At 61.9% G+C, this 26,243-nt stretch overlaps 1 protein-coding gene across 9 annotated transcripts in view; it reads left to right on the top strand.

The window, feature by feature from the left end:
- Window positions 1-26,243, top strand: part of HDAC4 (histone deacetylase 4) — a 288,003-nt gene that overhangs the window by 225,565 nt on the left and 36,195 nt on the right. For 6 of the 9 annotated variants that reach the window (XM_086720107.1, XM_086720112.1, XM_086720113.1 and 3 more), the window contains 7 exons: window positions 2,356-2,472; window positions 2,564-2,762; window positions 8,720-8,940; window positions 11,904-12,161; window positions 13,973-14,159; window positions 17,232-17,365; window positions 19,759-19,879. In XM_086720107.1, coding sequence (XP_086576233.1) covers window positions 2,356-2,472; window positions 2,564-2,762; window positions 8,720-8,940; window positions 11,904-12,161; window positions 13,973-14,159; window positions 17,232-17,365; window positions 19,759-19,879 — 1,237 coding nt within the window. The remainder of the gene's footprint in view (window positions 1-2,355; window positions 2,473-2,563; window positions 2,763-8,719; window positions 8,941-11,903; window positions 12,162-13,972; window positions 14,160-17,231; window positions 17,366-19,758; window positions 19,880-26,243) is intronic. The other 3 variants (XM_086720110.1, XM_086720109.1, XM_086720108.1) reach the window with 3 other exon arrangements.

Below are 26,243 nucleotides of genomic sequence, written 5' to 3'. Positions count from 1 at the left end.
GGCTGTGTTTGAGAGGACGGACTCCGGTGTCGAACGATTCCTACTGTGCGTAAAATGGTGTCAAACGGCATCACGTGCCACAGAGAAATCGTCCACGAAAGGAGGAGTCACTTGATGTACCAGACCAACCTCGTTGTTGACTAATTTAGGAAACTGTCACAACCACCAAGCAGCCGTGAACATCGAGGCAAGATCTTCCTCCAGCGAGAGGATTCTGACTCACTGAGAGCTCAGATGATGGTTAGCATTGTTTAGCAATAAAATACGTTTTAGCTCAAGTCTGTACATTCCTGTAGACATGAAGCTGTTAACACATCTGACACACTACAGTGTCTCGTAAACACAACTTTCACGCGCACGGGGAGACCAGTGAGCTCACGGACTGGTGCTGTGGTGTCTGGGACCACACCCAGCGTCTCCGAGGCAAGCCGCAGGCGGCCCCTCCCCACCCCCCCAACCCCCAGCAGATGAGGAGGCTGTTTCCTCCCCTGGCCGGCACCCGGTGCACCCCCACGTACGGCCACTTGATGATAGCTTTCAGCGCACAATTTTCCCCTCGGATGTGACATTTTAAGGCACCCGGACGTTTCTCGTCATTAGTTACGTGCCCCACTGCGAGAGGAGCTAAGAGGAGACGGTCACACGTCCATCACTCCAGTGATTTTCTCGTTACGTGAAACTCCGTTTCACAGACTCCGTCTGCCGCCTCCCACTCGCCGGCCTGGTGGCCAGGTCCTTTGTTCCTTCTGTCTGTCTGCTCCCTGGTTCGGCACACTGACCAGGTACCTACTCCACAGGGGGCGTTGCGTTGCGGCAAACAAAACAGCATCCTTTGGAGGGAAGAATGTTCTTTCTAGAAGCAAAAAGATGTTAAATAGCACGGTAATTCAGATCCTCAGAGAATGCTCCCACTCCCCCTTTTCTGTCTGTCCTTCCAGCCGTCACTGTCTGCTTTTGAACGAGCAGACCATCCCGTACCTTGTTTTTCCAGCCTAACAACGCATCATCGGTGGGACTCCAACCAATCCAGATTTTTCCCGGCCTCCCAAGGGCCCGGTGCATAAGTGTGGTTCATTCGCTCCACCCGGGACACGGACATGCTGCCCTTCCCTGCCGTGGGCATCGCGGCCACGACATTCCTGGGACCGTCTCTGGTTTTGCCCAGCACCGTTTCGTAAGAGCCACCCGAAGAGTGGAGTTTTAGGATCAAAAGTTAGATAAATTTTTAAGGCTTTGGACACGGATTGCCCAGTTTTCCTGCAGAAAGAGTGCACCGCTTGATAAACCCGCCCAGCAGCGTGTTTCTGTTCCTCGGGGCCAAGAGAGTATTCTCTTTTTAAAAATCTTTGCCAACTTGATAGGTGTTTAAACATGTTTTCTGATTACTGATGGTTTTGAGTAATTTTTTCAGGAGTTCTCCCGTAATACTGGTTCTTTGTCATTTGCCTTTGACGAGCACTTTTGCTAATTATTATTTGATCTGTGAGCTCTTTACATAGTTACCTTTCTCTGTCCTACATGTTGCCCATATTGCCGTGACCGTTGTTTATTATTTGCCTTTTCTGGGAGGGGATGGGGCGGAGAAAGGGAGAGAGAGAGAGAGAGAGAGAGAGAATCTTCAGCAGGCTCAGCATGGAGCACGACGCGGGGCTCAATCTCACAACCGTGCGACCATGACCTGAGCTGAAATCAAGAGTCGGATGCTCAACCGACTGAGCCACCCAGACGCCCAAAAGGGATTTTTTTTTTTTAATCAATATCTTCTCTGGTTTCTGCCTCTGATGTTATATTTAAAATGACATCCCCGGGGCGCCTGGGTGGCGCAGTCGGTTAAGCGTCCGACTTCAGCCAGGTCACGATCTCGCAGTCCGTGAGTTCGAGCCCCGCGTCGGGCTCTGGGCTGATGGCTCAGAGCCTGGAGCCTGTTTCTGATTCTGTGTCTCCCTCTCTCTCTGCCCCTCCCCCGTTCATGCTCTGTCTCTCTCTGTCCCAAAAAAATAAATAAACGTTTAAAAAAAAAAATAAAATAAAAAAAATAAAATGACATCCCCAACCAAGAACGTATTCTATAAGACGTTATCTTAGATTTTCCTGATAGTCTACGATGATTAAACAGTGTGAATAAAAACGAGAGCGTCATGGATTGTGAATCCATGTTTCGGGGCCTGTGACCTGCTTCGAGATTCTGTGCCACCTCTGTGCTGCAACCTGTCACTGTGTTTCTGTGCTGTGGCGTCTCGGGACTCTGCGTGGCCTGCCCTGAGGCGCCCTCAGCTGTCGCTTCTCGTGGTGTCTGTGGCCCACGCTTGTCGCTGGCAGACTGTATGTGACGGCCATCATGTGTTCTGTCTGCAGACCAGCTTGGCCCACAGGCTCGTGACTCGAGAAGGTTCCGTGGCCCCGCTCCCCCTCTACACGTCACCGTCCTTGCCCAACATCACGCTGGGACTGCCCGCCACTGGCCCTTCCGCTGTGAGTAGGCGTCGGCGGGTCTGCGTGGCCAGCGGGGGCGGGGGGCCGTCACGGGCCCTCGGCCCCGGGCGTCACAGTTGTACCTCTCCAGGGGACGGCAGGTCCGCAGGAGGCCGACAGGCTCGCTCTCCCCGCCCTCCAGCAGCGGATCTCCCTCTTTCCCGGCACGCACCTCACCCCCTACCTGAGCACGGCGCCCTTGGAGCGGGACGGTGGGGCTTCACACAACCCGCTGCTACAGCACATGGTCTTACTGGAGCAGCCGCCTACGCAGACGCCCCTCGTCACAGGTGAGCACGGTCGGCTCGGGGCCCAGCAGGGAGGCCCGTCCGCACCCCCGAATTTCTAGCCACGGCCTCTCCCGTGTTAAGGCGTGGGAGTCGATAAACCGAGTCTCACTTACAAAACGAGGTAGACAGAGTAAAAGCAGGTGTCGCTTAGACCTTCTGGAAGCTTCTCCAGAGAGACGGCTTCTCCCGTCCGCTTTTTCATCTGGGTCAAGATGAGGGGGGACGACCCCGGTAGATCGTCAGTTCCCATTCGTGGCGGAAACGTCTGTCGTGTGCCCCGCGTAAGGGACGCTCACACTTAGGAATAAGTCAGGAAATGGGGCCGGAGGTTTGCACGGCAACTGTTCCTTTGGGAGGGACGAAGGTGTGGGGTCTGCTGCGGAACAGGGAAGTACCTGCTGTTCGTCTGCAGCACCCAGCCTCACGCTCGGCTCCCTGGAGGTCTGCTGATTTGTTGGCGGTTGGGATCTAACATGACCTCCTTGACGCTTTGGTGGGAAGTGCAGGTGCGAGCGGGTCAGAGTCCCGACCTGTGGCCACGCGGGCCGCGGGCAGGTGAATGTCTTTTGTGCCCACCGGTCTCTCTCCAGCACTTGGTCCTGAAGAGCCGTGGGGCCAGTCTGGGCGTGAGGGGCCCATCCTGCCCTCTGTGTGTGTCCGTGTGGACGGCGGGCTTCCATCTGTGTGTGTGTGTGTGTGTGTGTCTGTCTTTCTGTCTGGGCCCCCCAGTGCTTGAATTCGGGGTCACCACCCTCTTCAGAGTTGAGGGGGAGTAGAAGTGTCACTGGGCATCTCCCCGCCTTTCAGATGATGGGTCATGAGCACAGGGGCTCAAGGGTTCCGTCTGAAATCGCATCTGAGTCTGTGCGACACCCAAAGTCAGGGCCCGGGGTCAAGAGCAGTGAAGGATGCCTGAGTTTCTGTCCTATATCATTTATGTAAACCTACAGCTGACCCTTCTTGTGACCCCCGGTCCCCGAGCGTCTGCTCGTCACCCACCGTTAAAGAGCATTTTTCGGGCACATCCCTGAGCTTCCTGTGAAGTAACGTTTTTTGTTTTTAAGTAGGCCCCATGCCCAGGGTGGGCTTGAACTCAGGACCCTGGGATCAAGAGTCGGCCACTCTACTGACTGTGGGGAGTAGCCTTTTCCCACAGGACTTGAATGACAGTCTTAGGTAAATCTCACCTCTCTGATAAACTTGCTGAACCTGACTCCTTCGTGATTGGCCACGTTGCTGCTTCTGCCCTTCGTGTGTGATCCGGTGGCCCTTTCTGTGACAGCAGCTGCCGGACGGCTTGCCTGTGGCAGTGAGACTGGCTGGGGCACGACTTCTGGTCCAGCACCTGTTAGCTAGCACTGCCCTCCCCGCCCCCGAACCTGCAGGCCCCTCCCGGCCCCCGGACACCGGCTGCAGGTGCTGGAGGCAGGGCCGTGGCCCAGAGCACAGGCTGTCTCGTCTCTGTCTCATCCCAGCTCAGTGACCTGGGAAGTCTTCCCTCGTGCCGTGCCTCAGTATCCCCGTATGTGAAACAGGGGTAACGCGAGTGTCTGCCTTGCTGAGTTTCTTCGGGGTTAAGTGAGGTGTGTGTTAGTGCAGGATGGGCCTGACACTGGTGAGCCCCCTTCAGGTGTTAGTTGTGTGGTCGTGGTGGTTACTTCCCAGTTCTTCCCAGTTCTCGTGGCCCCTCCCAACCCCCTCCCCGTGAACTTGGCCCCGATTCGGGTCTCTGGGATCACCCTCCAAGCTCCACCCCTGCCTGGGTTTCCTGCCCCTCAGGGCCTGAGAAGCCCTCTCCGCCCAGAGCACTGCTGTCCTGAGCTGGAGCACTGGCCGCGTGTGGCCCCTGATGTTTAAAGTGGACGTTAAGACCCAGAAGCAAAGTACCCGTCTGGTTTCTCAGTCCCACGTGGGACATGGTGGGTGCCCGTGTGGCTGGTGGCTGTCGGGGCACGTGAGCGTGGCCTATCAGGTGGTGCCGGCCGGCCGTGACGGCCTGGCTGCCAGCGGGCACAGGAGCGAGCCCTCCCCTTCTGGTGTGGCGCACAGGGGTGTGGCTCCCTCTTCGCCAGAGGGGGCCGCCCTTTCCCCGGCAGGCCCGGCTCCCAAGCCGGCTGTCCTGAGGCCTGGTCCCGACCTGGGCCCTGCCCCCGCCAGACGTGGCCCTTCCCCCTCCCGTGTGCTCTGCTGAGCTTCGCTTCGGTTTCACTCCCCTCCTGCTCACCTTCCCTCGCGGAGGACAATCTGCACATCCACGGCATCGCCCCGCTCTCCCGGCCCCTGTACGGGGGCAGTGCGCCGCAGGCCCGTGGTAAACGTCTCTGGGGGCAAAGCGAGAGACACTCGGGGTTTCTGAGGTGGCTTGTGTCTGAGCAGGATCAGGGACAGTCCCCAGGTTCACCTGCCAGCGGCCCTGCTTTTCCGTGAGTGCTCGTGGGCAGACGGACACACGGACAGAACGGCTGAGCCAGAATAGCCGTGTCTCACGAACACTGGAAGCAGAGGCCGCAGATGCAGAGGGGTGAGGGGGGACGGGCGCCAGGGCCGTGTCCCTCCCCGAGTGGGTCCGTGGGATGTCCCACCTCCGTGTGGCACTTACCTTGCTCCCCGCTGCCCCAGGAGTCGTCCAGCCGAATCTCCTCCTGAGAAGAGTGACGCGCCCTCATACGCTCCCAGAGGTTGGGCCTCTGAGCGACCACCCGAGGCAGCGGGTGGGAATGGAACCGTCATCTCGAGGCGAGAAGGACACGTGTGTTGTCCGGGCCTCCTGCTGTGTGGCCGGAAGGCACAGCTTTCAGCCCAGCGTCTCCCCTGGGCTGGTCCTCCGTAGTCGGTCTGGACGCTCAGCCGTGCAGCAGGGAGGGCGTAGGGAAGGCTTCCTGGAGAAGTGGCATCATTGCTGAGGCCTCAGGTGAGGGTCTCGGGAGAAGGACAGGTGGGGGGAGCGGGTGTTGCACCTGGTGGATGTGGGGTCATTCTGGCCTTCAGGTCACTCGCTGGGGCTGCCCCCCACGGGCTGGCGGAACCGGCCGTCTGCCCGTGGCTGTGCTTCTGAGCACGGGGACGGCAGCTGGCTTCCGCAGCAGTGATGGCACGCTCCCCTTGGTACCTGACCTCTCCCAGGAGGCGCGTGGGGCTGCCGCGCCTGGGGCCTGGCCCGCGATTCCCAACCCTGGCCAGGCCCCCAGAGCTCCAGCGAAGCTGACAGGTCCAGGTGGGCCCCTGCTCTGCAGGGATTTTCTTGCAGCGCTCAGGCTGTGCCGATGTGCAGCCTGGCACACCCCTGGCGAGAACTTAGCCTTGTCCGGCTGTCACTTGGAGGGCCTTAAAGAGTCCCACCCTGGCGCATGGGGCAGTGGGATGCCCCATACGGATTTCTAAGGGCACAGGCCATACTCACCAGTGTGAATTCGCCTACTTTACCCGAGCCCCGCAGCACCAAGGCCAGCACCTCAGATCTGGGTCCGGAGCGCCAGGACCCAGACTCTTCGCCTGTTTCCCTCTTGACCCCCACACTGGCTGGGGCATGTGGACGTGGTGCCTTTGTTTGCAAACTCGCCAACCTGGATGGCCGAGCGAATGCTGGGGATTCCCACGTGATCACCGTTGTGCGGTCACCGTTGTGCGGTCCTGCGTGGACTTCCGGTCGCGCCCCCCCCCCCCCGGTCCCTCTCTCAGGACCAACATGAGGGGCAGGCGGGTGTCGTCCGTGTCCTGGAGCCCCGACAGACTTGCGCCAGCCCTGTGGGCGGGAAGAGCGAAGTGTCTCCCAGCCCGCCAGGTGCTCAGGGAAGGAGGCCCCCGGCAGCCCGGTCCTCCCTGCCCAGAGCAGGGTCCGCCGGGCGGCACAAGTCGGGCTCTGTCCCTGCACGGTGCCCATCTGGGCACAGCGGGCCTCTGCAGGCAGCTGGGTCACCCAGGACAGAATTGGATCTTCACATGGTGTGTTTTTATGCATAGAAGTCTTTTACGTTGTATATACCGAAAGCCAAATAAGGGTCTGTCATCAAAAGCCCTTGTTAATGACCTGAGGGGTCAACTTTAGGTTCTGAATTGGAAACCACCTGACCAGTAATGGGTTTGCCACTCAGAGGTTAGGAGTCCGTTTTCTGAAATGCGACCAGTCCCCGAGTGGGACAGCACTGGAGTTCTGTGCCCCAGGGGGCCCATTGTGAATTTTGGGGTGAGTGGGGTGGGCCCAGAGAGGGTAAGGGTGGGGGCGGGCCAGAACGGGGTCCTCCCGCTGTCTGTCCATGTCCCCATGGGGATAGTGGCCTGTGTCCTCAGGGCAGTGTCCACCCCGTGTGAAGGCTCACATTCATGCATGTTCCTGCTCCTTTGTCAGCCCTGGAAGCTGCTTTCCTTCCGCAGAGCCAAGAGAAGCTTCTGTGCGGAACCTGGGGCGGCCGCCCCGCTGATCGCGGCGGCCCTGCGGTCCCAGTGTCCTGCGGAACCTGAGAAGCAGCTGCTCAGGAAACCCTGTTTTAGCTTTGTGTTTTCCGAGGCGCGACCCTCTTGGTGACTATGTCACCTTTGGTCCCATAAATGCAGCTTCGTATGGCTGGCTTCCAAATTTTCATCCTTGCGACACCTCTGTCAACAGTGGGTGAATTCTGAAACACCTTCTTAGGATGATGGGTTTTTTTTTACCTTTTCTTTTTTTTTTTTAGCTCTTCTAGAAACTTGAGAGGGAATCAGTCTAGCGTTTGAGTTACTAACTTTAACTTAGCAGCCAGGCAGATAATGGAATTTAACATAACTTCTCCCAGAAAACAGCGAGCTGGACAGAAGGCGATGGCAGTTTAGGGGGCTGGAGTTGGCTGACTTCTTGAAAAGCAAATCAGGGACAACTTTGCGAGGGTTGAACCTTTTCCTGGTGTCTGCTCTCTCTGTCTGCATACAAAATTGTGGTTGTAATTTTGCAATCTCCAGCCCACGAAGGGACAAGGCAAATAGGCTGCAGTGACCCCAGGGGTCTCAGGGACCCCCCTGGAGGGGGATGGGCAGGTGTGCCTGCCTGTCGGGGGGCCGGCCACTTGAGCAGTTCCCAGGGCCGTGCTTTTGGGGAGGCAGGCATCTGCCAAGGTCAGGTACGTGCTGCTCCCCCTCAGGCAGGGGACCATGACCCGCGTCAGGTTCAGCCTGAGCCTCGTGGGTTAGTGTGCATCCAGCTCGGGCCGCTGGGGCAGCCCGTTTTCCAGTAGCAGGGAAGGGTTTGTGAGACTTTTGCCCAAAGAACCCCGGAAAGATGGTCAACTACCTAAGCCCACAATTCGCAAAAGAGAAGGTACAGGTGGGTGGAAAGTTTACAGAAGAAAAAAGGTTTGGCATCTGTGTCCCCTGCACAGGGTGCATTTTAAAAGGAGATTCAAATGCACGTTACAGCAGGATCACATATCCATCCAGATCTTGAACACTCAGTCCAGGTGCGGGTGCAGGGGAAGCAGCTGGTGGGCATGGGGGGAGGCAGCACCTTTGCAGACATTTGTAGAAGATTCTGACCGCAAGCGCCAGGATTGTGACAAGTGTTAACACCCCCTTTGTGAATAAAGTCACCGCTTGAAGAGACCTTTAAAGGATTTGATCCCTCAGGAAGGGATTTTTCCCTCACAGCTTGGTTTCTGGGTCAGTTAGGGGAAGAGCCGTCTCCACGGTCTTCTAGAACGTGCCGGGCCACCGGGACCTCCGCAGCCCTGGTCAGTGTGGCGCAAGCCACTCCGGCGGCCCCGCGATGCCGCTCGGACCGCAACCAGTCGTTGTAGGGCCCGGGCCTGTCTGAGAGGTCGTGGGGCCACTGCCGGGCGGACCGGCCGCTCCGGAACCTGTGACTCGGAACGCCTGCGCACGGCGGCCCCTGCTCACTGAAGCCCACGCCGGCGGCTCACGGCGGCCTGCGTCCCGGGCTTCAGGGTGGAGCACGGGGGGCCCCCGCGTCACCTTCCGACGGTGTCTTTCAGGCCTGGGCGCGCTGCCCCTGCACGCGCAGGCGCTGGTGGGAGCGGACCGCGTGTCCCCGTCCGTGCACAAGCTGCGGCAGCACCGCCCGCTGGGGCGCACGCAGTCGGCCCCGCTGCCCCAGAACGCGCCGGCCCTGCAGCACCTGGTCATCCAGCAGCAGCACCAGCAGTTTCTGGAGAAGCACAAGCAGCAGTTCCAGCAGCAGCTGCACATGAGCAAGGTGGGTCTGCGGGCGCGGCCGGCGGAGCGCGTTCGGCGGGGGGTGGGGGGGGAAGGGGGTGCATATCGCATCCGCGCGCGGCCCCGCGGCCCCGAGCTCCCTGGGCGCCCCTCTTCCCGAAGCGGACCCGCCTTTCTGAGCCCCTCGGCACCTGCGCGGGCCTGCCCGCCGGGACACCCTGCTCGCGGGGTCTGCGCCCTCGCACGGTCCCGAAGGTCCCTCACAGAGGGGGGTTTGGGCAGGAAATAGGGAAGTTCGGTGTGGTGGTGCTGGTCATCAAAACTGGAAACAGTCAGCGTCCCGTGAAGACGGCGGCCGCCAGCCGCCTGAATGCAGCCCGTGTGACCCCGCTGCAGGGTTGTGGGGACACGGTCCCCCGGCACCCTGCCCCTGAACGGCCAGATGCCCAGTGCAGGCCGAGCTAAGGCCCCCGTGGGAGACGGGCTGTCCCCCCCCCCCCCAGCATGTAGGGCCAGCCAGCACGCCCTCCCCTGCACAGGAAAGGCACCTACTTACTTCCTGTGGGCGAGACAGGCTGTCAGTCTGTGCTCCCAGCAGTAAACCCCACTTCACGTTCGTCTCCCCAGTGCCACCCGTGGCTTCTCAATTTTATCGTGTCACTGTCTGACTGATAGGGTAGGAGGTGTTAGGAAGACGGGAAACACCTATTCACTCCTGGTACAGTCTTGAAAAGAATGATTGAGAAACTGGGTAATCTCCCTAGACTCTATTCCATGATTGATTATGAGCGTGAACGACGGGTGATTGAAATGTTTGTACAGCGTTCTCCTGGGATCTCGGGGAGCCAACGACGTTGTCTAGTGCCGTCTGGCACCAGTATTTCTGCCTTTCGTCTGGGAGACGCTGTTCCTAAGGGGCTCCTTACCCGAGGGCACGAGGGCCCAGCTCCCAGCAGCCCTGAGACCTCCCATCCCGCAGCCCTACTCGGGCTGCGTTGGGGATCGTGGCCGTTTCCTGCATGATCTACGGCCCGTTCAACCCCTGCCTCCGAGTGCGTTCACTTCACTGACGCCCCCCCCTTAGGGAGAGCAGCCATGCACGGCTACTCCAGTCTTCCCAGGGTCACTGGCCACGGAACCGAACCGCTGGGCCGCCACGGGAACCGAACGCTGGGCGGCGGAGCCTCTGAGAACAGGAAAGACGCGCCCGGGAGCCGGCTGTGCTCACCTGTTTTGGCCCGAGGTCGGCACACGGTCACCGGTGCTCTGCGGCTGTAGTAGCGTCACTTGTGAGAGCCCGGCACCTCGTGTGCCGTGGTGTCTGGTGAAGGTCCGCCAGGTGAAGGGCCTTTCTGGAGAACGCATGTCACCGGTGGGTGGCGGAGCCTCGAGCTGTGCAAGCGGCAGCCGCCCCCTGCAGGCCAGCGAGTGTGGGTGTGCCCTCTGGCGGGTCTGGGCGCTGTGACGTGGGAAATGCGGTGGCGGGACGCGCTCTCCCCCCTCTGTGGGGACGGTGCTCCGGGGCACCTGTTGCCCCCGCAGGACAGAGGCTTTGCTGGGGGGAGGCTGTTCCTGTCGCGGCTTGAGCCCCGTGCTCCCGTGGGTCGGGCTGCGTGCCTCGCCGCGGACTTTCCTGCTCACCTCCGCGCTCTCGGCGCTGACCCTGACATCCGGGTCCTCCGTCCGGGCGGTCCGACCAGGGGCACGCCCACTCATCTTCCAGCCCTGGCCTCTCTACTAGTTTGGCTTTTCCCCCGACCCGTAGTCTGGCTTTAGCAAGGGCCCCGCTCCAAATACAGACGTGCGTTTCTTCTCATGCCGTCTGGGGAAGGGGCTCCTGGAGTCCGGAGGGCGTCGCAGGACACAGCTGGTTTGCGTGTCGCCGACAGTGATTGGCCAGCGCGCTGGCTGGCGGGAGCCTCGCCCCCGACGTCGGCTCCACTGTGCCGCCCGCCCACAGCCCGGCTAGCAACCCCAGAGCTGCATTTCGAAGGCGGCGACAGGCCTCTGGCCGCGGCCGTGGCCCAAGGACACTGACCGCACAAGCCCCCTGCATCACGGGGAGTCTGCGGCTGTGGCCACGTGCCTCCCAACTCCCTCCGCGCTGCGGCCTGAGAGGCTGAGGCCGCCTCGGGGGGGTGGCCTGCGCCCCAGGGGTTGGCGGCACCTCAGGTGCCTGTGCTCCTGCCCCTGCCCAGAGCTCCCCGGGACAACGGGGCCGCTCGACCCGGCCTCCGGGAATCCTTCACGGAGCTGGGCTGTCTCTCGTGAAGCCCAGGATGGCTTGACTCCCCTGGAGGGGCCTGGAGGCCTCTGCTCAGATGCCCTCACTTCCCAAGGAAGCGGAGAAAGCCAGAGAGGGAGTCCGGGACCCTCGCCCTGTAAGAGGCGGGTCCACGCTTCACCCCCTAGCTGTGCCCTCTGAGGGCTGTGGGCACGTGGGCCTCAGGGAGCTGCTTGGGAGGGCTGGGCCCTGGGGACAAGCACACGGAACACTGACACTTGCACACAGGCGTCCGCCCAGTCCGACCCTCGTCACACCCACAATGTGGTGGTGTGGGTGGTGAAGCAAGCGGTCTGGGAGGACTTGCGTACAAACGTGCGGTGGCCAAAACGTGTTAGGCATCCTCGAAAACCTCTCCCCTTCTGGAAACCGAGTCGGAGCGTTCTCCACAGCAGCATAGTCAGGGGCTTTGCAGACGGTCACATTTTCTCGGAGCCACGGCGCCGGTCCCCCAGGAGCCTGGCTTGACCGCCGTGACTTTCATACCCCGCGTCTCTGCGCTTGGCACACGGGTGCTTGTTAACAAATGCGCGCCAGGCGCTGGGCTCTCCTTCCCCGGCCAGCCCGGCGCCCAGGGTGTTGGGGGACAAGCATTGCCTGCCGGCTCCAGCTCAGGCCCGGCAGCATCCGTCCAGGTCGTCCGTCCCTTTGCTCTGAGGCACAGAGCTCGTGCTGTCACGTCGTCTCCGCGGCCCTCATCCCTTACCTCTGCCTTATAGATTATCCCCAAACAGAGCGAGCCGGCCCGGCAGCCCGAGAGCCATCCCGAGGAGACGGAGGAGGAGCTTCGTGAGCACCAGGCCCTCCTGGAGGAGCCCTACCTGGACCGGCTCTCTGGGCAGAAGGAGGCACACGCTCTGGCCGGCGTCCAAGTGAAGCAGGAGCCCATCGAGAGTGATGACGAGGAGGCGGAGCCCCCGCGGGAGGTAGAGCCGGGCCAGCGCCAGCCCACCGAGCAGGAGCTGCTCTTCAGACAGGTGACCGCGCTGGCGGGGGCCAGGCGGGGTGGGAGTCGACGGACCGGGCGGGCCAGGAGGGACAGGCCAGGCCCTCTTTCCTCAAGGGGCGGCGCCGTATGGCCGGCCGTCGGTGGACACGGACGGGCCTCTTCCTCCCGGCCCTTCCCCGGGTGGTGTGGGAGGCGGGTGCAATTTGCTCTCTCTTTTACGTTAGCTGTGCCTAGAGATATAGACCGTCTGTCCACGGTGGGCATTTGTGCACCTGTATTCCAGCCAAATGCCAGCTTCAGAGTCCCTAGGGAGAGTTTTCTTTCAGATCTGTAAACTGTAGGCTCACATAAATCCAAGCGTTAGTAGGATTCAGCATAATCATTGAAGGTGGAGGGGGTTGGAGATTGATTTATTTTTTTTTGTTCTTTTTTTAAATTTTTTTTTTACTGTTTATTTTTAAGAGAGAGAGAGAGCACAAGTAGGGGAGGGGCAGAGACAGAGGAAGACACAGAATCTGAAGCAGGTTCCGGGCTCCGAGCTGTCAGCACAGAGCCCGACGTGGGGCTCAAACTCACGAACCGTGAGATCAATACCTGAGCCGGAGTCGGACACTTAACCGACTGAGCCACCCAGGCATCCCAAGGGAGATTGATTTCTCAATTGATCAAAAAGGTAGTCAGGGCCTTTGGGGGCCCGAGAGGCAGTGGTGACCAACTTTACAGATCTGGAAAAACGGTGTGACGTAGTTCCAGGCACTGACACACAGGGACCAAACCCACTAGAGACTGATGAGTAAACTGATGAAAGATTTATCAATTTATAGTGAAAAATAAAACTTCCACGCCCACGAAACCACTAGGGCAGCCGGCCAGGGGTGCGCAGGAAGTGGAATCCGATCGTAGCCTTGAGCAGCGGAGCTGTGTCTGGAGCGTGGCAGCTCCCACAGTCCGTGGGGGGCGTGCTGCAGGCAGGCGGCATCTCTCGTGCTTTTTCTGTCGCTCCTTCGGAGGGGGTCCCTCTGTGGCTTCTGGGTCCACGTTATCAGCACCCCGGGCACCAAAGCGCCACCCCACAGAGGCGGTCTGGACAAGGGGCGGTCTGGACAAGGGGAGGGGCTGCCTCTTCTGTCGTGCAGACTCCTGGCATCAGTGAGCCCGGCTGGCCAGCAGTGCCCACACCACGCTGCCCATTTGGGGCCCTTGTGGTATTGAGCCCTTATCAAAGCCGACTCCTAAAAATACAGTTTTGTGAAAAAGAGGCATTTGTGAAAGTATGTTTAATTGCTTCACCTCCTTTTTCTTCTGGTTATTTTTGCTGGAAGGCAGCCAACGTGGGGTCCTGGGCATTGTCCATCTGGGTCCCCACCCGTCCTCAGAGAGGCACATCCGCCCATCCCTGCTCCCTGACACCCGGTCGGTCGGCCGAGCCCCGGGCACCTGGAACCTGAACAGAACATTTCTTTGCCTCAGTGGAGCCTTTCTGCCCTCGGGCCGGGGTGTGGGACGCCAGGAGGCCGGGGAGCAAACGTGGCAAATGGAAGAGTCAGCCGTTCCACCCTGAGGCGTGCTCTTCTCTCACGTCTCTGGCTGCGCATCAGGGACTCTTGGTCAGAGCAAGAGCACAGCAGACTCGCCCGGGAGGGCTGCCTGCAGGTGGGGACTCCTCGGGCACCAGGCAGCCCGTCCCGGCAGCCGCCCCAGCGAGTTCCTGAACCGTGCGCTGCATGCGGGTGCCCAGAGCCGTTAGAGAAGAGATCCGTGTAGCCCTTCAGCCGGGGAGGGGGCAGGTGACGTGGGGGCAACAAGAACCTGTGTCTTCTCCCCCCCCCCCCCCCCCAGCAAGCCCTCCTACTGGAACAGCAGCGTATCCACCAGCTGAGGAACTACCAGGCGTCCATGGAGGCGGCCGGCATCCCCGTGTCCTTCGGCGGCCACCGGCCTCTGTCCCGGGCGCAGTCGTCCCCGGCGTCTGCCACCTTCCCCATGTCCGTGCAGGAGCCCCCCACCAAACCGAGGTTCACCACAGGTACCGTGCACGGGGGCGTGTGGGTTGGGGCGGCCGACCGGCACCTGCGGGCAAGACTGGGGCGCAGCCGGAGCAGACGCAGGAGGCCCGCCCCGGGCCGCACTGTCCGGAGGGCGAGGGGATACCCCTGACCTGGTCTGATCTGCGCCTGGGCAGAGCCCTGGCTGGGGGACTGGCTGGGTTGGTCACTGAGGCTCCCCACCCCTTTCTCTGATGCTGCGGTCTCTCCTGGGTGCCAAAGCCCATCTCCCCTTTGCTGGAGAACCCGCTTCCTCCAGAGGCCGCCCACCCACAGGCCACCGTGGCCGGCAGGCCGGGTAGCTTCCCATCCATGGTCAGCAGAGACCGCGACCTCGTGCTTTCTCACCCACCCTTCTATGAACCGAAGCTGCAGGTGGGGCCTCGGCTGTGAGGCCCAGGTAGCTTGTGGGCACAGTCGGGACAGCTCAGGCAGCCTCCGGGTCTCGCCCTCTGGATCCAGCTGTCCTCCCTGCCCCACCCCTGCGGGAGCACGGTGACACCTGCCAGCAGGACTGTTTCTGCTGGACCAGCACTGCCCCCTGCAGGCAGGGACGAGGACTGTGTGGCCGGGCAGGCGCCCACCCGGGCCAGAGGCTCTGGGCTCTGAGTCGGGCCCTCCCAAGTAAGGCAACGGGCTGCACCCCCGGCGTCCACGCTGCCCAGCTATGCCCGGCCCGGGACAGAGGGCGGCCAGGACGGCTCTTCACGTCCTTCTCGGCTGCTGGTTCTTTCTGGTGACAGACAAAGAGCACAATCCCTAAAAACACAACGGTTTCGTCCTTCAGACAGACCTCTAAGACGTCCTGTCCGCACGCTGTAACATGGAACGTCTGAACGTGCCCAAGTTCCCCTTGTTAAAAGGATACTTTTTATATTCAGAGGAAAATTCATTAGTACTTATCCAGAGGCCGAATCATTGCTTTTCAGAAAGAAACCAGGAAACTGCAGAGGGTCACAAATAGAGTCAGCAGGTGACTAAGATGGGCACGTCCCTAAAAGACCCCAGAGACCCCAGTCCCTGTAACCATGGTGGAAATGTACCCACCGTGGGGGCCAGGGAGGCCCCCGGGGCGCCTTGGTGCCTGCGCGTCCCCTGCAGTGGCCTGGCCAGTGGCCTCATCTGCCTTACTGCTTTTTGAAAATGTATAAAATAGGACGAAAAGAAACAGGAGAGAAACACCGAGAAATTGACAGTTGCCTGGAATCCCACCCCCCAGAAGTAGCCACCCTCAGGATCGGGTTTAAGTCCTCCAGATCTGTTTCTGTGCACAACTGGACGGACACGTTTCCAAAGACGGGACTCGGCTGTCGCCGTGGGCTTGGCAATTCTCCACGCCCTGCCTTGGCGGCATCCCGTGCACGTGGTCCTAGCTCGCCCTCGTGGCGGCAGAGCGTCCTGGCTCCTCGGCTCTGCAGACTCGTGCAGTTTCTCTCTGGATTCCAGGTTCCTATCTGTAAGCGGGAGTGACCTGCGGTCACCTCGAAAGTTCCCGCCATGGGATCAGTAAAGACTAGCCGACTGTTGTGTCGGGATGATGCCACGTTCGTCTTGTTCGTGTACACGCATTCCACCCGTGCACACGCGTGCACACGTATGTATGTATGTTGCCTTTACAAACTGCTGAACGCACCCTCTCGGGTACACGTGTCTTGTACACGTACTTTAGCGCGTGGGTGGTGAGCGCGCTTGGTCCCATAGGCCTGTTCTTCGCCAGCTGCTTTTTTTACCAGAAGTCCTCCCTGCCCCACCCAGTCTTGCTGGTATAACCCAGGAATGCTCCAACACGAGGGGACTGACTCCCGTTAGCCTGACTCACGAGAGACTGAGAGGCAGTACTGGGCCCAGTACGTCCTGAGGCCAGGCGTCCAGCTTGGCCCTGTAGAAGCAGGCTCATCCTGCAGCCCTGTTCCTGTGTTTGGTGACGCTGCCTCCGTTCTCCAGCATCAGGAGCATAGAAGTAGCCGTGGGTCTGACAGCACAGCTCGTCTCACGGGGTCCCCACCTTTCTCTGCCCGGGGAGCGGGTCTTAGCCACACATGCCCCTTCCCAGGCCCCTGCCTGCCCGAGCGGGTCCATTCAGCCAGCCTGACCTTCCGGTTGTGCCCCTGGGAGACCGGGTACGGGGGGACTACAGACAGTGCTGCGGCAGGGGCAGCGGGACGCCCCTCCCGGCAGATGTCACGTGGGCCCCGAACCTTCTCCACCCACTGTGGGGGGGGGGGACATAGAGCAGGTGCGCTCAGCACGCCCCTGCCCTGCCCTCCCCTTTCTCCAGCCCCGTGTCCAGATGCACAGGATACGTCCACCTGCATGAGATTTTCCTGGCCGTGACATCAGTCACTCTGGTCTGGGAGCATCCCCATCCCGTCTGGGGGCCGGCCGGACGTCGCTCCTCAAGGGCCACCCCATCCCCAAGGCTCCCTGGCGCCCCGCTGTGCCCCCAGGGACGCTGCAGACCAGGCAGTTGGTTACCCATATTCTGTGTTAATTCTCACCACACGTGCTTGCCCGTGTGTCTGTGTCATCGCACACGTGTCCCAGCCAGTCCGGAGGGTTCTGAGAGTAGGAAACAAGTCTTACCTTTTTTCTGAGCCCCCACAAACCTTGGACGGTCCTCGGAACTGCTTGATAGGCTGCTCCCCGACAAGAGGGACTTGGATTCGGGGCCTAAAGCGTCTTAGTTGGGGGGACAACAGCGCCATCCTGGAACATGAGTGCCACACGGCTTAGGCTTGGGAGCGGGCTGGGGCATCTTTTCTTGTCTTCCTGACTTGCCCCGCCACCCCCCACCCCGGGGACCCCTGGGCATGTGTGGTGAGCCGGCACACGGCCCGTTCCCATGTCTGTGAACCCCACTCGGCCTCCAGTGAACTTGCGGTTTCCAGACAAATCGTCCTAGGAGACGCGGGGCTACGCTGGCCCGGCCGCTCCCAGGGAAGTGGCAGGTTGTCCCGCCGGGTAGCTCTCTGGGTGGGTGGAGGGCGGCGGGCCTGCTGCCAGAGGCCCCCGAGGGCCCCGCTGACCGCGGCCAACTCCGCTCCCGTCCCCAGGCCTCGTGTACGACACGCTGATGCTGAAACACCAGTGTACCTGTGGGAACACCAACAGCCACCCCGAGCACGCGGGGCGGATCCAGAGCATCTGGTCTCGGCTGCAGGAGACGGGCCTCAGGGGCAAATGCGAGGTAAGGCCGCCCCCAGGGCAGCTGCTGGGCTCCGGGCGACAGGTCGCGACAGGCTGGGGGCGCCCATGAGCGTTCCCGCCAGGGCATCAGGCACCGGTGTGTGGGCGGGAAGAGGCTCAGTCTGCTTTCCTGAACACCCAGGTCCTCCCTTGGGGGAGCCTGCCTCTGTCCTGCCTCCTTGTTCCCCTGTCACTTCTGTCCCCTCTATCCCCTTGCCCTTTCTGTCCCTCTATCCCCATCCCTCTCCATCCCTGTCCCCCTGCTCCCTCTATCCCCGCCCCCTCTGTCCCCCCTTTCCCCTCTGTCCCCGTCTCCTCTATCCCTGTCTGTCCCCGTGTCCCCCGTTTCCTCCGTTCTCCTGTCCCCTAGCCTCCCCTGTGCCCCCCTACTGCAGGACAATGGCGGCCGGCCCCCCATATGCCCATCAAGTGGGGACCTATGTCCATCCCGCAAAAGCAAGGACGGGATGCGGGTGGCACGTACTTCCCTGCACAGTGACCCAGGCAAGAGCCCTAGAGCAGACACGTCAGGGCCGTGGGGGCAGCAGCACCCCCTCTGTGTGTCCATCTGTTCTCCTTCAGAAGCTACAATATTTGGGAATTTAAATTCGTCTGGTGATACAGGATTTTGGGAGGGGAAAGGGGCACGAGAGCCCCACGGTGCCCTCTGGGGAGGACGTGACCCTGCCTGGTTGGGCAGGACGGAGGACGGCACCTGCTCTGGGGTCAGGCTGGAGGCTGCACCACCGGGGGGCAGCAGCGCCCTGGCAGGCACCCCTCCGAGGACATCTTCCAATGCCCTGGTGTCCTGGTCGGCGTCCCTCGTGGGACCAGGGCCCCGGCTCCTCCTTCAAAGGACCGCTCCCCGTGACTGCTCTTTACCCTCTGGCCTCTCCTGGAGGGTCCCCTCAGTCGGGGGCCTCTGGGGGCTTTTCAGATAGAAGATTGCACAGGATCGGTAGGGATAAGACCATGAGACAGAACACGTGGGGAGAATGGGACCCTCGTCTGCCCCGAGGCGGAGTGCTGCCACTTGGTGGCCGGCGGCTGTGGGGCATCCTTGGACCTGTGGACGTGGACACCAGGGAGGAGGGGGTCTGTCAGACGTGGGGTCAGACCTGAGTCGGCAGGACGGCTGGGAGGAGGCCCGTGCGAAACACACAGTGACACGCGGGACGCGGAGCCCGGTGTCCCTGACGTGCGGGGACACTGACCTCAGGGTACACCACCTGCTTCACGCAGCCCCGAGGGATATGGCGTCCCTGCCTCCACAGGCTCCCACACGGGCCCCCAGGGCAGAGCGCAGGGCCCAGGTGCTGCACACGGGTGGTGGGTGTCAGCCCTTGACAACAGAGGTTAGAGGGACTGGCAGTGCCCGGACTTCCCAAGGTCCCCGGCCACTTGGAGACCAGAACCTCCTGGTCAGGGCCCCCCGATCCAGTGGACAACTGAGGGAGCCCCCAGGGCCGGGCTCCCCTCCCTGTGCTGCCGCGTCGGCCTCTGCTGGGCAGCGAAGGGCGCGGGCTCACGGCCCCGTCCACGCGGGGAGGCCTGGCTGGCAGACGTGGGGCCGCCGGCCTGCACCTGCCCGCTCCGCTCCCTTCATCTCCCGCGTCCACGGCGTCCCTCAGGAAGCTGTCACAGCCAGCAGGAGCAGCCCCAGGCCTGCCTTGCGCTCAGGAGCCCCACCAAGGCCCCCAGGGTCGTGTAGACGCCCGTGGGACTGTCGCCCTCAGAAACGTGAACTTTAATCTCGCTCCATAAACTGCCCTCCTCTTAAAAATTTAAGTAAGCGGAGCTCCTGTAAAGAACGGTGAATTTTATGTTAATTTCTGGGGGAAAACGTGGACATCGCTGTGGAGTCTTGATTTGAGGAATTTCCAGACCAAAGGAAAAGCAGAGGGACAGGCAGGTGATGAGTGAAGGTAGCCGAAGGGCCCAGCAAGGATGGCGGGAAGGGTGTCTTTCTCGTGCAGGGGCCTGGTGCCCCGCCCCCCGCATGGGCGCTAGAGGAGCAGCTCCCACAGCTTGTGGCAAGCCCCACCCCCCATCCCCGACAGGGGCCCCAGCAGTTAGAAGGCAAAGTGGCAATTTGATGCCAAATCATGTGGGTGACAGGGAAGGTTAAAGCGTCGAAGGCTGGAATTATCTTTCTAAACGTTTTCAAAGTTATAATTAACGCGTAAAGCCTCCAAAACATTTTTCAAATATTTTTTAAACGTTGTGTTGGGTGCTGTTTACTTTTTGTTTTGCGAGGACCAAATAACCGTGTGCCCGTGCACGTATAAAATTCAGTTTCCTCCGGGGTGACGGTGTTCGTGGAACTGCCTTCTGTAGACACGAAGCCCTGAAGGCACAGGGAGACGTGCGCACCTGTTCCTTCTGTCCCCGCAGTGCATCCGCGGACGGAAGGCCACCCTGGAGGAGCTGCAGACGGTGCATTCGGAGGCGCACGCCCTGCTCTATGGCACGAACCCCCTCAACAGGCAGAAACTGGACAGTAAGAAACTTCTAGGTATTTCAAGGCCTTCTTTACCTTTACCGCCCGCGCTCGCTGGCCCCGCCCCTTGAGCGCCGCCCACCGGGCGTGTCCTGCGCCTGCGCGGGGCCTGCACCAGGTACTGAGGGGAGGGTGGGCGGAGGCTGCTGGTTTCGTGCCTGGGCCGCGGGTGCTGCGGCCGCGGCGGGCGAGAACCGCCGGTCTTGCGGAACGTTCCGTGGCAGGGCGTAGACACTGGCGAAGATCGGGGGATACTCCAGCCGCGGACCTGCTGCCAGCCCTCTCCGGCAGTGAGCCCGGAGTCCGGGAGGCCGGGGCAGCCCCACGCGGGCTCCCCGCGGGGTGCGGGGCTTCCGCGCTGGTGGGCTTGAGCGAAGGGACTTGCTGCCATCAACGCCCCAGGAGGTGGGGGGGTCTGAGCAGGGACCTCCGGCACAGGCAGGTCCGGAGCCTCCGGAGCCTCGGGCTCCTGGGCGCAGACCCCACCCCCGTCATGACCTGTCCGGGGCACCTTGACCCCAGCCTCCCAACCACCTTGAACCTGGAGGGACGCGGGGGCGGCCTCCTCCCGCCTGTCACCGAAGGCTCTGCTCAGGCTGTGCTGCGCGATCTCACCACGTTGTGGCCGGTCACTCCCTCCGTGCGCGCGTGGGTGTGTGCCCTGCTTCACGCGTGCAGTCGTTTCTTCCCTCGGGGAGCGTGTCTTCTGTGCTAGAAATGCTGTAGGCGTTGAGGTACCTGACACCAATGAAGCGCTTTAGTCTTTGGAGGGGGTGGAGCTGGTGGCCAGGAGGAGATCGGGGTCCCGTCCTAGGGCGGCCAGTCATATTACTCCCTGAGCCCCATTGCCCTGTAGTAACAAGGCTTGCGGACGACGCGAACCCTTGTTCTGGGGACATAGGAGCCAGCAGCACGGGAGAGCCTGGGGGCTGGACGGCAGGGGGACGGCAGGTGCCAGAAAGTGCCTTCCGGAGCTAGGGCTGGGGGTGGACACCCCCAACTTGGGGGGGCTCGGCTTGGCCACTGCAGAGACCTGGGCCCGGGACAGAGGGCGGAGAGGGGTCACATCTGGGGCTGGCCAGAGGTTCTGAGAGGCCTCCCCTGCCCCAGGCAGGCATTGCCGACACCTCCTCAGAGAATGACCGGCCCTACGGAAGCTGATGGGATCCCAACGGGGAGCCACCAGTTCGTGAGCCCACCGTGTGCCCGGAGCTCCCAGTGGCTCTTAGGTCCTCAGTCTTATGAATAGATGACCAAGGATTATCCTCCCCCCCTCCCCCCCCAGGGAAGCGCTTAGTGGGAGAAAGATCCTGAAACAGGGCAGCTCAGAGGACAGGTTTCTGGGACAGATCGGGGACACTGTGAAGAAAACTGCAGCTGTCGTTACCCATAGAGAGAGCTACCACGTCCACGTAACGTGGACAAGTGCAGCCAGCATGGAGGAGACCCAGAACACTCAAGCCACATCAGACAGTAGAGAGTCCCAGGCTGGAGGGGAGGTGGGCTCCATCCCCTAGGAAGCAGAGCAGAACAGGGGCAGGACCTGGACAACAGGGAGAAGAATGAGAAAGTCCAGGCAGCGTTCCTGCCGTGCAGAAGCTTCCGGGGAAAGTGCGAAAAAGGGAGGAGAGCATCATAAAGCAATCATGGGCGAGCCACGGCTGCCCGGACCCTCTGAGGGGTGGCAGGGACAGTGTTGGAACGGTGGGAACAAGGGGACATGAGGAGGTGCGTGAGATTCCAGGGCGAGCGCCCCACGACATGGGTGCCGCCTCGCCGGTTCCGGGCAGAGACCTTCCCCACCTGCAGCCGTGGCCGAGCCAGGAAGGGCGAGGAGGAGCTGAGCGGAGGCCTTTGCAGACACCCTTTCTCCAGGAGGACACGCAGAGCGAGGTCGAGGGGCCACCGCCCCTGCCTTGTCCGCTCCGGCTGCTGTAACCAGGCACCACAGACAGAGGCCAGAGTCTGTCGCTTACAGGCCGGCAGCGGGAGGGCTGGGATCGAGATGCCACACGGCGGGCGCAGGCTCTTTCAAATCACAGGTCTCGCTGCCTCCTCCCTGGGGTCCGAGGGGAGGGAGCCTGGCAGGGTTTTCCAAAGGCACTGACCACGCCCACCAACGTGCAACCCTCGTGACGTGACTGCCTCGAGCCCCGCTTGTAACACCACCCCCCTGGGCGTCAGGGTCCCGTTGTGTGAGTCCAGTCACAGAAACCAGCCCCCAGTGGGATTTGCTCCCCACGTGGAAGCATCCAGAACACCCTGGAGCAGTGTGGCTGAGGGCTTGTGCCGGCGTCTTGTTGGGCTCCCTCCTGCCCTGCTCCCCAGACCTTGCTGCCGGTGCTGGCTGGGGGCTCGCTTCTCCCACCCGGAGGGGGAGCCGGGGCCTGGTGGGCTCAGAACGACACCAGAGCTGCTTGTCTTTCTGGCCACATGGTGGGTCTGGTCCACGGCCCGGCCAGGTGCTCTGGCTGCCGGGAGCTCTGCTCCCCAAGACCCCCTGGGAACCCCAAGAGCGCTGGCGCCAGATGTGCCCCAGAGACCCTCCCACCCCAGCCTGTTCTGTCACAAGAGCCATCACCCCGCAGAGGGACTTCTGTTCTCTGTTTACACAGCAGGGTTTGTCCTTGCTACTCAAGTCGGTTTTTCAAAGCCCAGCCGTCGTGGCTTAGGGTACGCTGTAGGAGGTGACACCGTAAGATGTGTGGGGACAGTTGGCCAAAACGGGAGGGAGGTTCCCCAGCTCCCTGTGGAGAAGGGCGTGCTGTGTGCTCTGTCCCTCAGTCGCGGGGTGTTCGTGTGTGGACTGCAGTGTGCCCAGGGCCCCGGTCCCGGCGGTCGTGGAGTGGAACTCGGGCAGAGGGTGGAGGTCTGAGCCGCTAGCTCCAAGGGCAGGACTGCAGGTGCAGGAGGACAGGTTGCTGGTGGAGGGCTTGGGGACCGGCGGGGCGAGAAAAGGTGGGAACCCGGGCAGAGCATGTCCAGAGAGGGGAGCTTCAGAAAGGAGCCTTCCAGGATGCGGACAGTGGGGAGGTGGCCAGTGGCCTCAGGGACGAGCTGAGCAAGGAGGCTGCGTGAAAAAAGGCCAGTGCGGCGCGACAGGCAGGGCGGCACCTCGGCTGCCTGGAACATCTCCAGTACGGGAGAGGATCCTGTGGGCCCCGTCGGTGCCACCGAGGCACAGCACCAGTAAAGCCCCCAACCTCACGGTCCCTGGGGCCGGCTGGACGGCCCCACAGTGGACGGCAGTGTCTACTCTGTCCCAGGCGAGCGCACTGAATGGCCCCCGCGGCTGTCCCCACTCTTAGCAGGGGGCTCGTCCCAGCTCAGCCCCTGCTCCCTTGCCTGCCGCCAGAGGCCCGTGTCAGCTGAGCCGCCACCAAGGGGCCTTTTGCACTTGTGTGTTGTCTTCTGACCGTGAAGTTGGGCGGGGAGAGGCGGGCCCGGACGCTCCGGCAGGGGAACCGGCCAGGTCTGGGAGCTAGTTTCACACTCGGTTTAGGACGGATGGTGAAGGAGAGATGCGGCGTATGCGGGGTCTTCAGGGAGGAGGGCCTGGAGCTCTCCTAGTGGCTGGCCCTGCAGCGGTGCCTCCTGGGCCCGGGTCCGTGTGGGGTTGCCCCTCCTCACTCAGGCCCCCGAAGCCCCCCGTCCTGTTTGCGTCGTCCTCACACCTGCTCCTCCCCCGCCACGATGCAGCCGTCCGAGTGAGCTCCGTGTGTCTTTTGTGGTGGCAGAGCCTGTGTCGGCAGCGCGTGAGCGTGTGCGCGTGGGTGACGCCGGCGAGGCCCTAAATCGTCGCTTCCTTTTGCTTCCCCGCTACACGCTGTTTCGAAACCCATTCCCATCGCTCCGGGGACACCTAACCGGCTACCTTCTCTCCGCTCGGGATCCGTTTTGAGAGTCCCGGTGATTGTGCTGGTAACCAGGCATCCTGTCGTCAGTCTGACTGTTCCAGACCTAGTACAGTTGGCCGTTATCTTGTTGCTAACAGAACCCTGATCGGGCACGTGAACACCACCGTGTGAGTTCCCTCCCTCTTCAAAGCGAGTCTTCTAAGCCGTGTGCGAGAAGACCCGCGAGGGCGCTGAGGTGCAGGGCCGCTCGGCTCGGCCGACGCGCACCATGGACGCTGAGGGGTGTGGGTCTCGGCCTTCTGACGGCCGGCCCCTGGAAAGGGAGCCTGGTCGGATGGCCGCGTGGCGCCTGGCAGCGCTCGGGAGGGGTGAGACCCCATGTGGGGAGCAGCGGTGCCTTCCCCACGCCCGCGGGCCCACCAGCCCACCTCTCGGCAGCTGCGCTGATTGGAAAAGCAAGGTGGCCCTTTGCGCATCCGCGCCCGCTCCGCCCGGACGTTTGTGGCCTTGCCGAGGTGATGGTGGCCCCGGACCACGGGAGGCCCGAGTGAGCCACAGGCGAGGAGGTGGCTGGGGACAAGTGAAATTGAGCTGTGCTGAGAGCCGGCCACGGTTCCTCGGGAGCTGTTTCCGGAACCGCTTTCCTGTCCAGAAGCACATGCTTAGCGCCCACCCAGGAATGCATGAGGATCCTACCTTTTCTTTCTATTTCGGTCTTTGGTTGCTGGCTAATGAGCAAAGTCACAATATTTAGGTGATTTATGCTTTTAACGTAGACAGTATTGGCTCTGATTTCGAAAAGAGAAATCTAGTCTCTTAGCAGAGCCTCCTTCCACTTGGACTTAGGCACCAGATGTGTCCGAATGCATACACACGGGCCTGTGGATTATCTGGGAGGAAGCTCTTTAAATCCCCCACACCGTGTTCCTGTGTTAGAATCACCCGTGGTGGGCAGAGAGCCCGTCATGAAGCCCCAGGGCCTATCGAGGACTCCGCACCGGTCCCAGGACTCAGTCGGTGACCTAGGCCATTAGGTGGGCCTCTTCCCGGACACGGGGCAAAGCAGGACGGCAAGAGGCCCGGCGTCCGTGCCCTCTGCTTCCCCGGGCCCGCTCCCCCAGCCCACCTGCTCCCTGTGGCGGCTCCCTGCAGAGGGTCCCTCACGGTGCAGGCCGGGCAAGCCCCTCGGGAGCCACCCTCCCCTGCCCTGCACGTCCTGCCTGGCCCCCCACCCACTCACACATCTGTGTGTTCCTGGCTGTGGGCCGGCCGTGGGCACGAGGGAAGGCAGGCAGACGCGTCCCCACCCTCACAGGGCAAACCATCAGAGTATGTGGCGGCGGGAGCCGCGGATCCAGGCAGTGGCAGTCAGCAAGACGTGGCACGAAGAGAGCAGGCGGGGCGCAGGGAGAGGCCGGTCTGAGGTCGGGACCCCGCGGCCAGGCATTTCAGAGGTGGGAGGGGACGGGTGGCTGTAGGGTGCGCCGTGGCCCCGGGTGAACGCGAGCGTCGTGTGTCATGTGAGCAGCGGGAGGGTGCAGGCCGGGGCTGGCCCGTGACGTGGCCCCTGGTGGCTCGGTGCCTAGTGTGGTCCACGCCAGGAGTCGGGATGAGGTGGGCACGGACGGGGCCAGAGTCCGGCCCGGGCCTGTGGTCCCAGTGGTATGGCTCACGGGCATCTAGAGCAGGAGCCAGTGTTCTGGGGCAGGCAGAAGGGGGGAGGGGCTCCCCGCAGTGGGCGCAGCCCTGCCACGTCCAAACAGGAGGCCGGGGGTGCCTGGTCGGCTCAGTTAAGTGTCCGACTCAGGGTTTCTGCTCGGGTCAGGAGGTCACGGTTCCTAAGTATGAGCCGCATGTCGGGCTCTGTGCTGGGCACGGAGTCTGCTTGAAATACTCTCTCGTCCTCTCCTCTCTTCCTCTCTCAATCTCTCTCTCACTCTCTCTCTCTCTCTCTCTACCCCTCTCCCTCCCTCTCTCAAAAAAAAAAAGAGGAGTCCGAAGCTGGCCTAAGGAACCCGCCAGGGGAGGCCTAGGGGCCACGGGGGCAGGGCGCATACAGGAGCAGCGGGCACCCCAGAGCGGGTCTCCTGGGCCACCTCCCCAGGCACGCGGCCACATGGAGCCCTAGGGGGGCAGGTGCTGTCTGTCCTTTGTGACAGGGGAGTCGTAGGCTGGTTGCCAGCCAGCGCTGGATCACCCTGAGGAAGACAGTCCTCGTCTTTGTCACCAGGGCTCAGGCCCGAGCCCCGTGGGAGAGGGGACTTGCCCCGGTGCCACTGGCCGGGGAGGGCCTTCCGGGTGGCCAGCTCCGCTCCGTGTGGTTTCCTAGCTGTGTCCGTGTTTATAAGTGGGGAGGGGGTGTCGTATTCACATCCCCCCGGGATGCTCCGCGTGATTCCGGGCCCTTCTCTCTCCCTTGTTTGTAGCCAGGGGGCAGGTGGTGCTGCCGGAGCCGCGAACCTGGGAGGATGAGGGCCGGCGGGGGGTCCGGGTCAGGTTGCTAAACAGCGAGAAGTTCTTGG

Source organism: Puma concolor, chromosome C1, assembly GCF_028749965.1.
Source record: "Puma concolor isolate L17-30 chromosome C1, mPumCon1.1.hap2, whole genome shotgun sequence".
Taxonomy (NCBI): Eukaryota; Metazoa; Chordata; class Mammalia; order Carnivora; family Felidae; genus Puma; species Puma concolor.
Note: the sequence above shows the minus strand (reverse complement) of the source record. Positions and strands in the feature narration are given on the sequence as shown.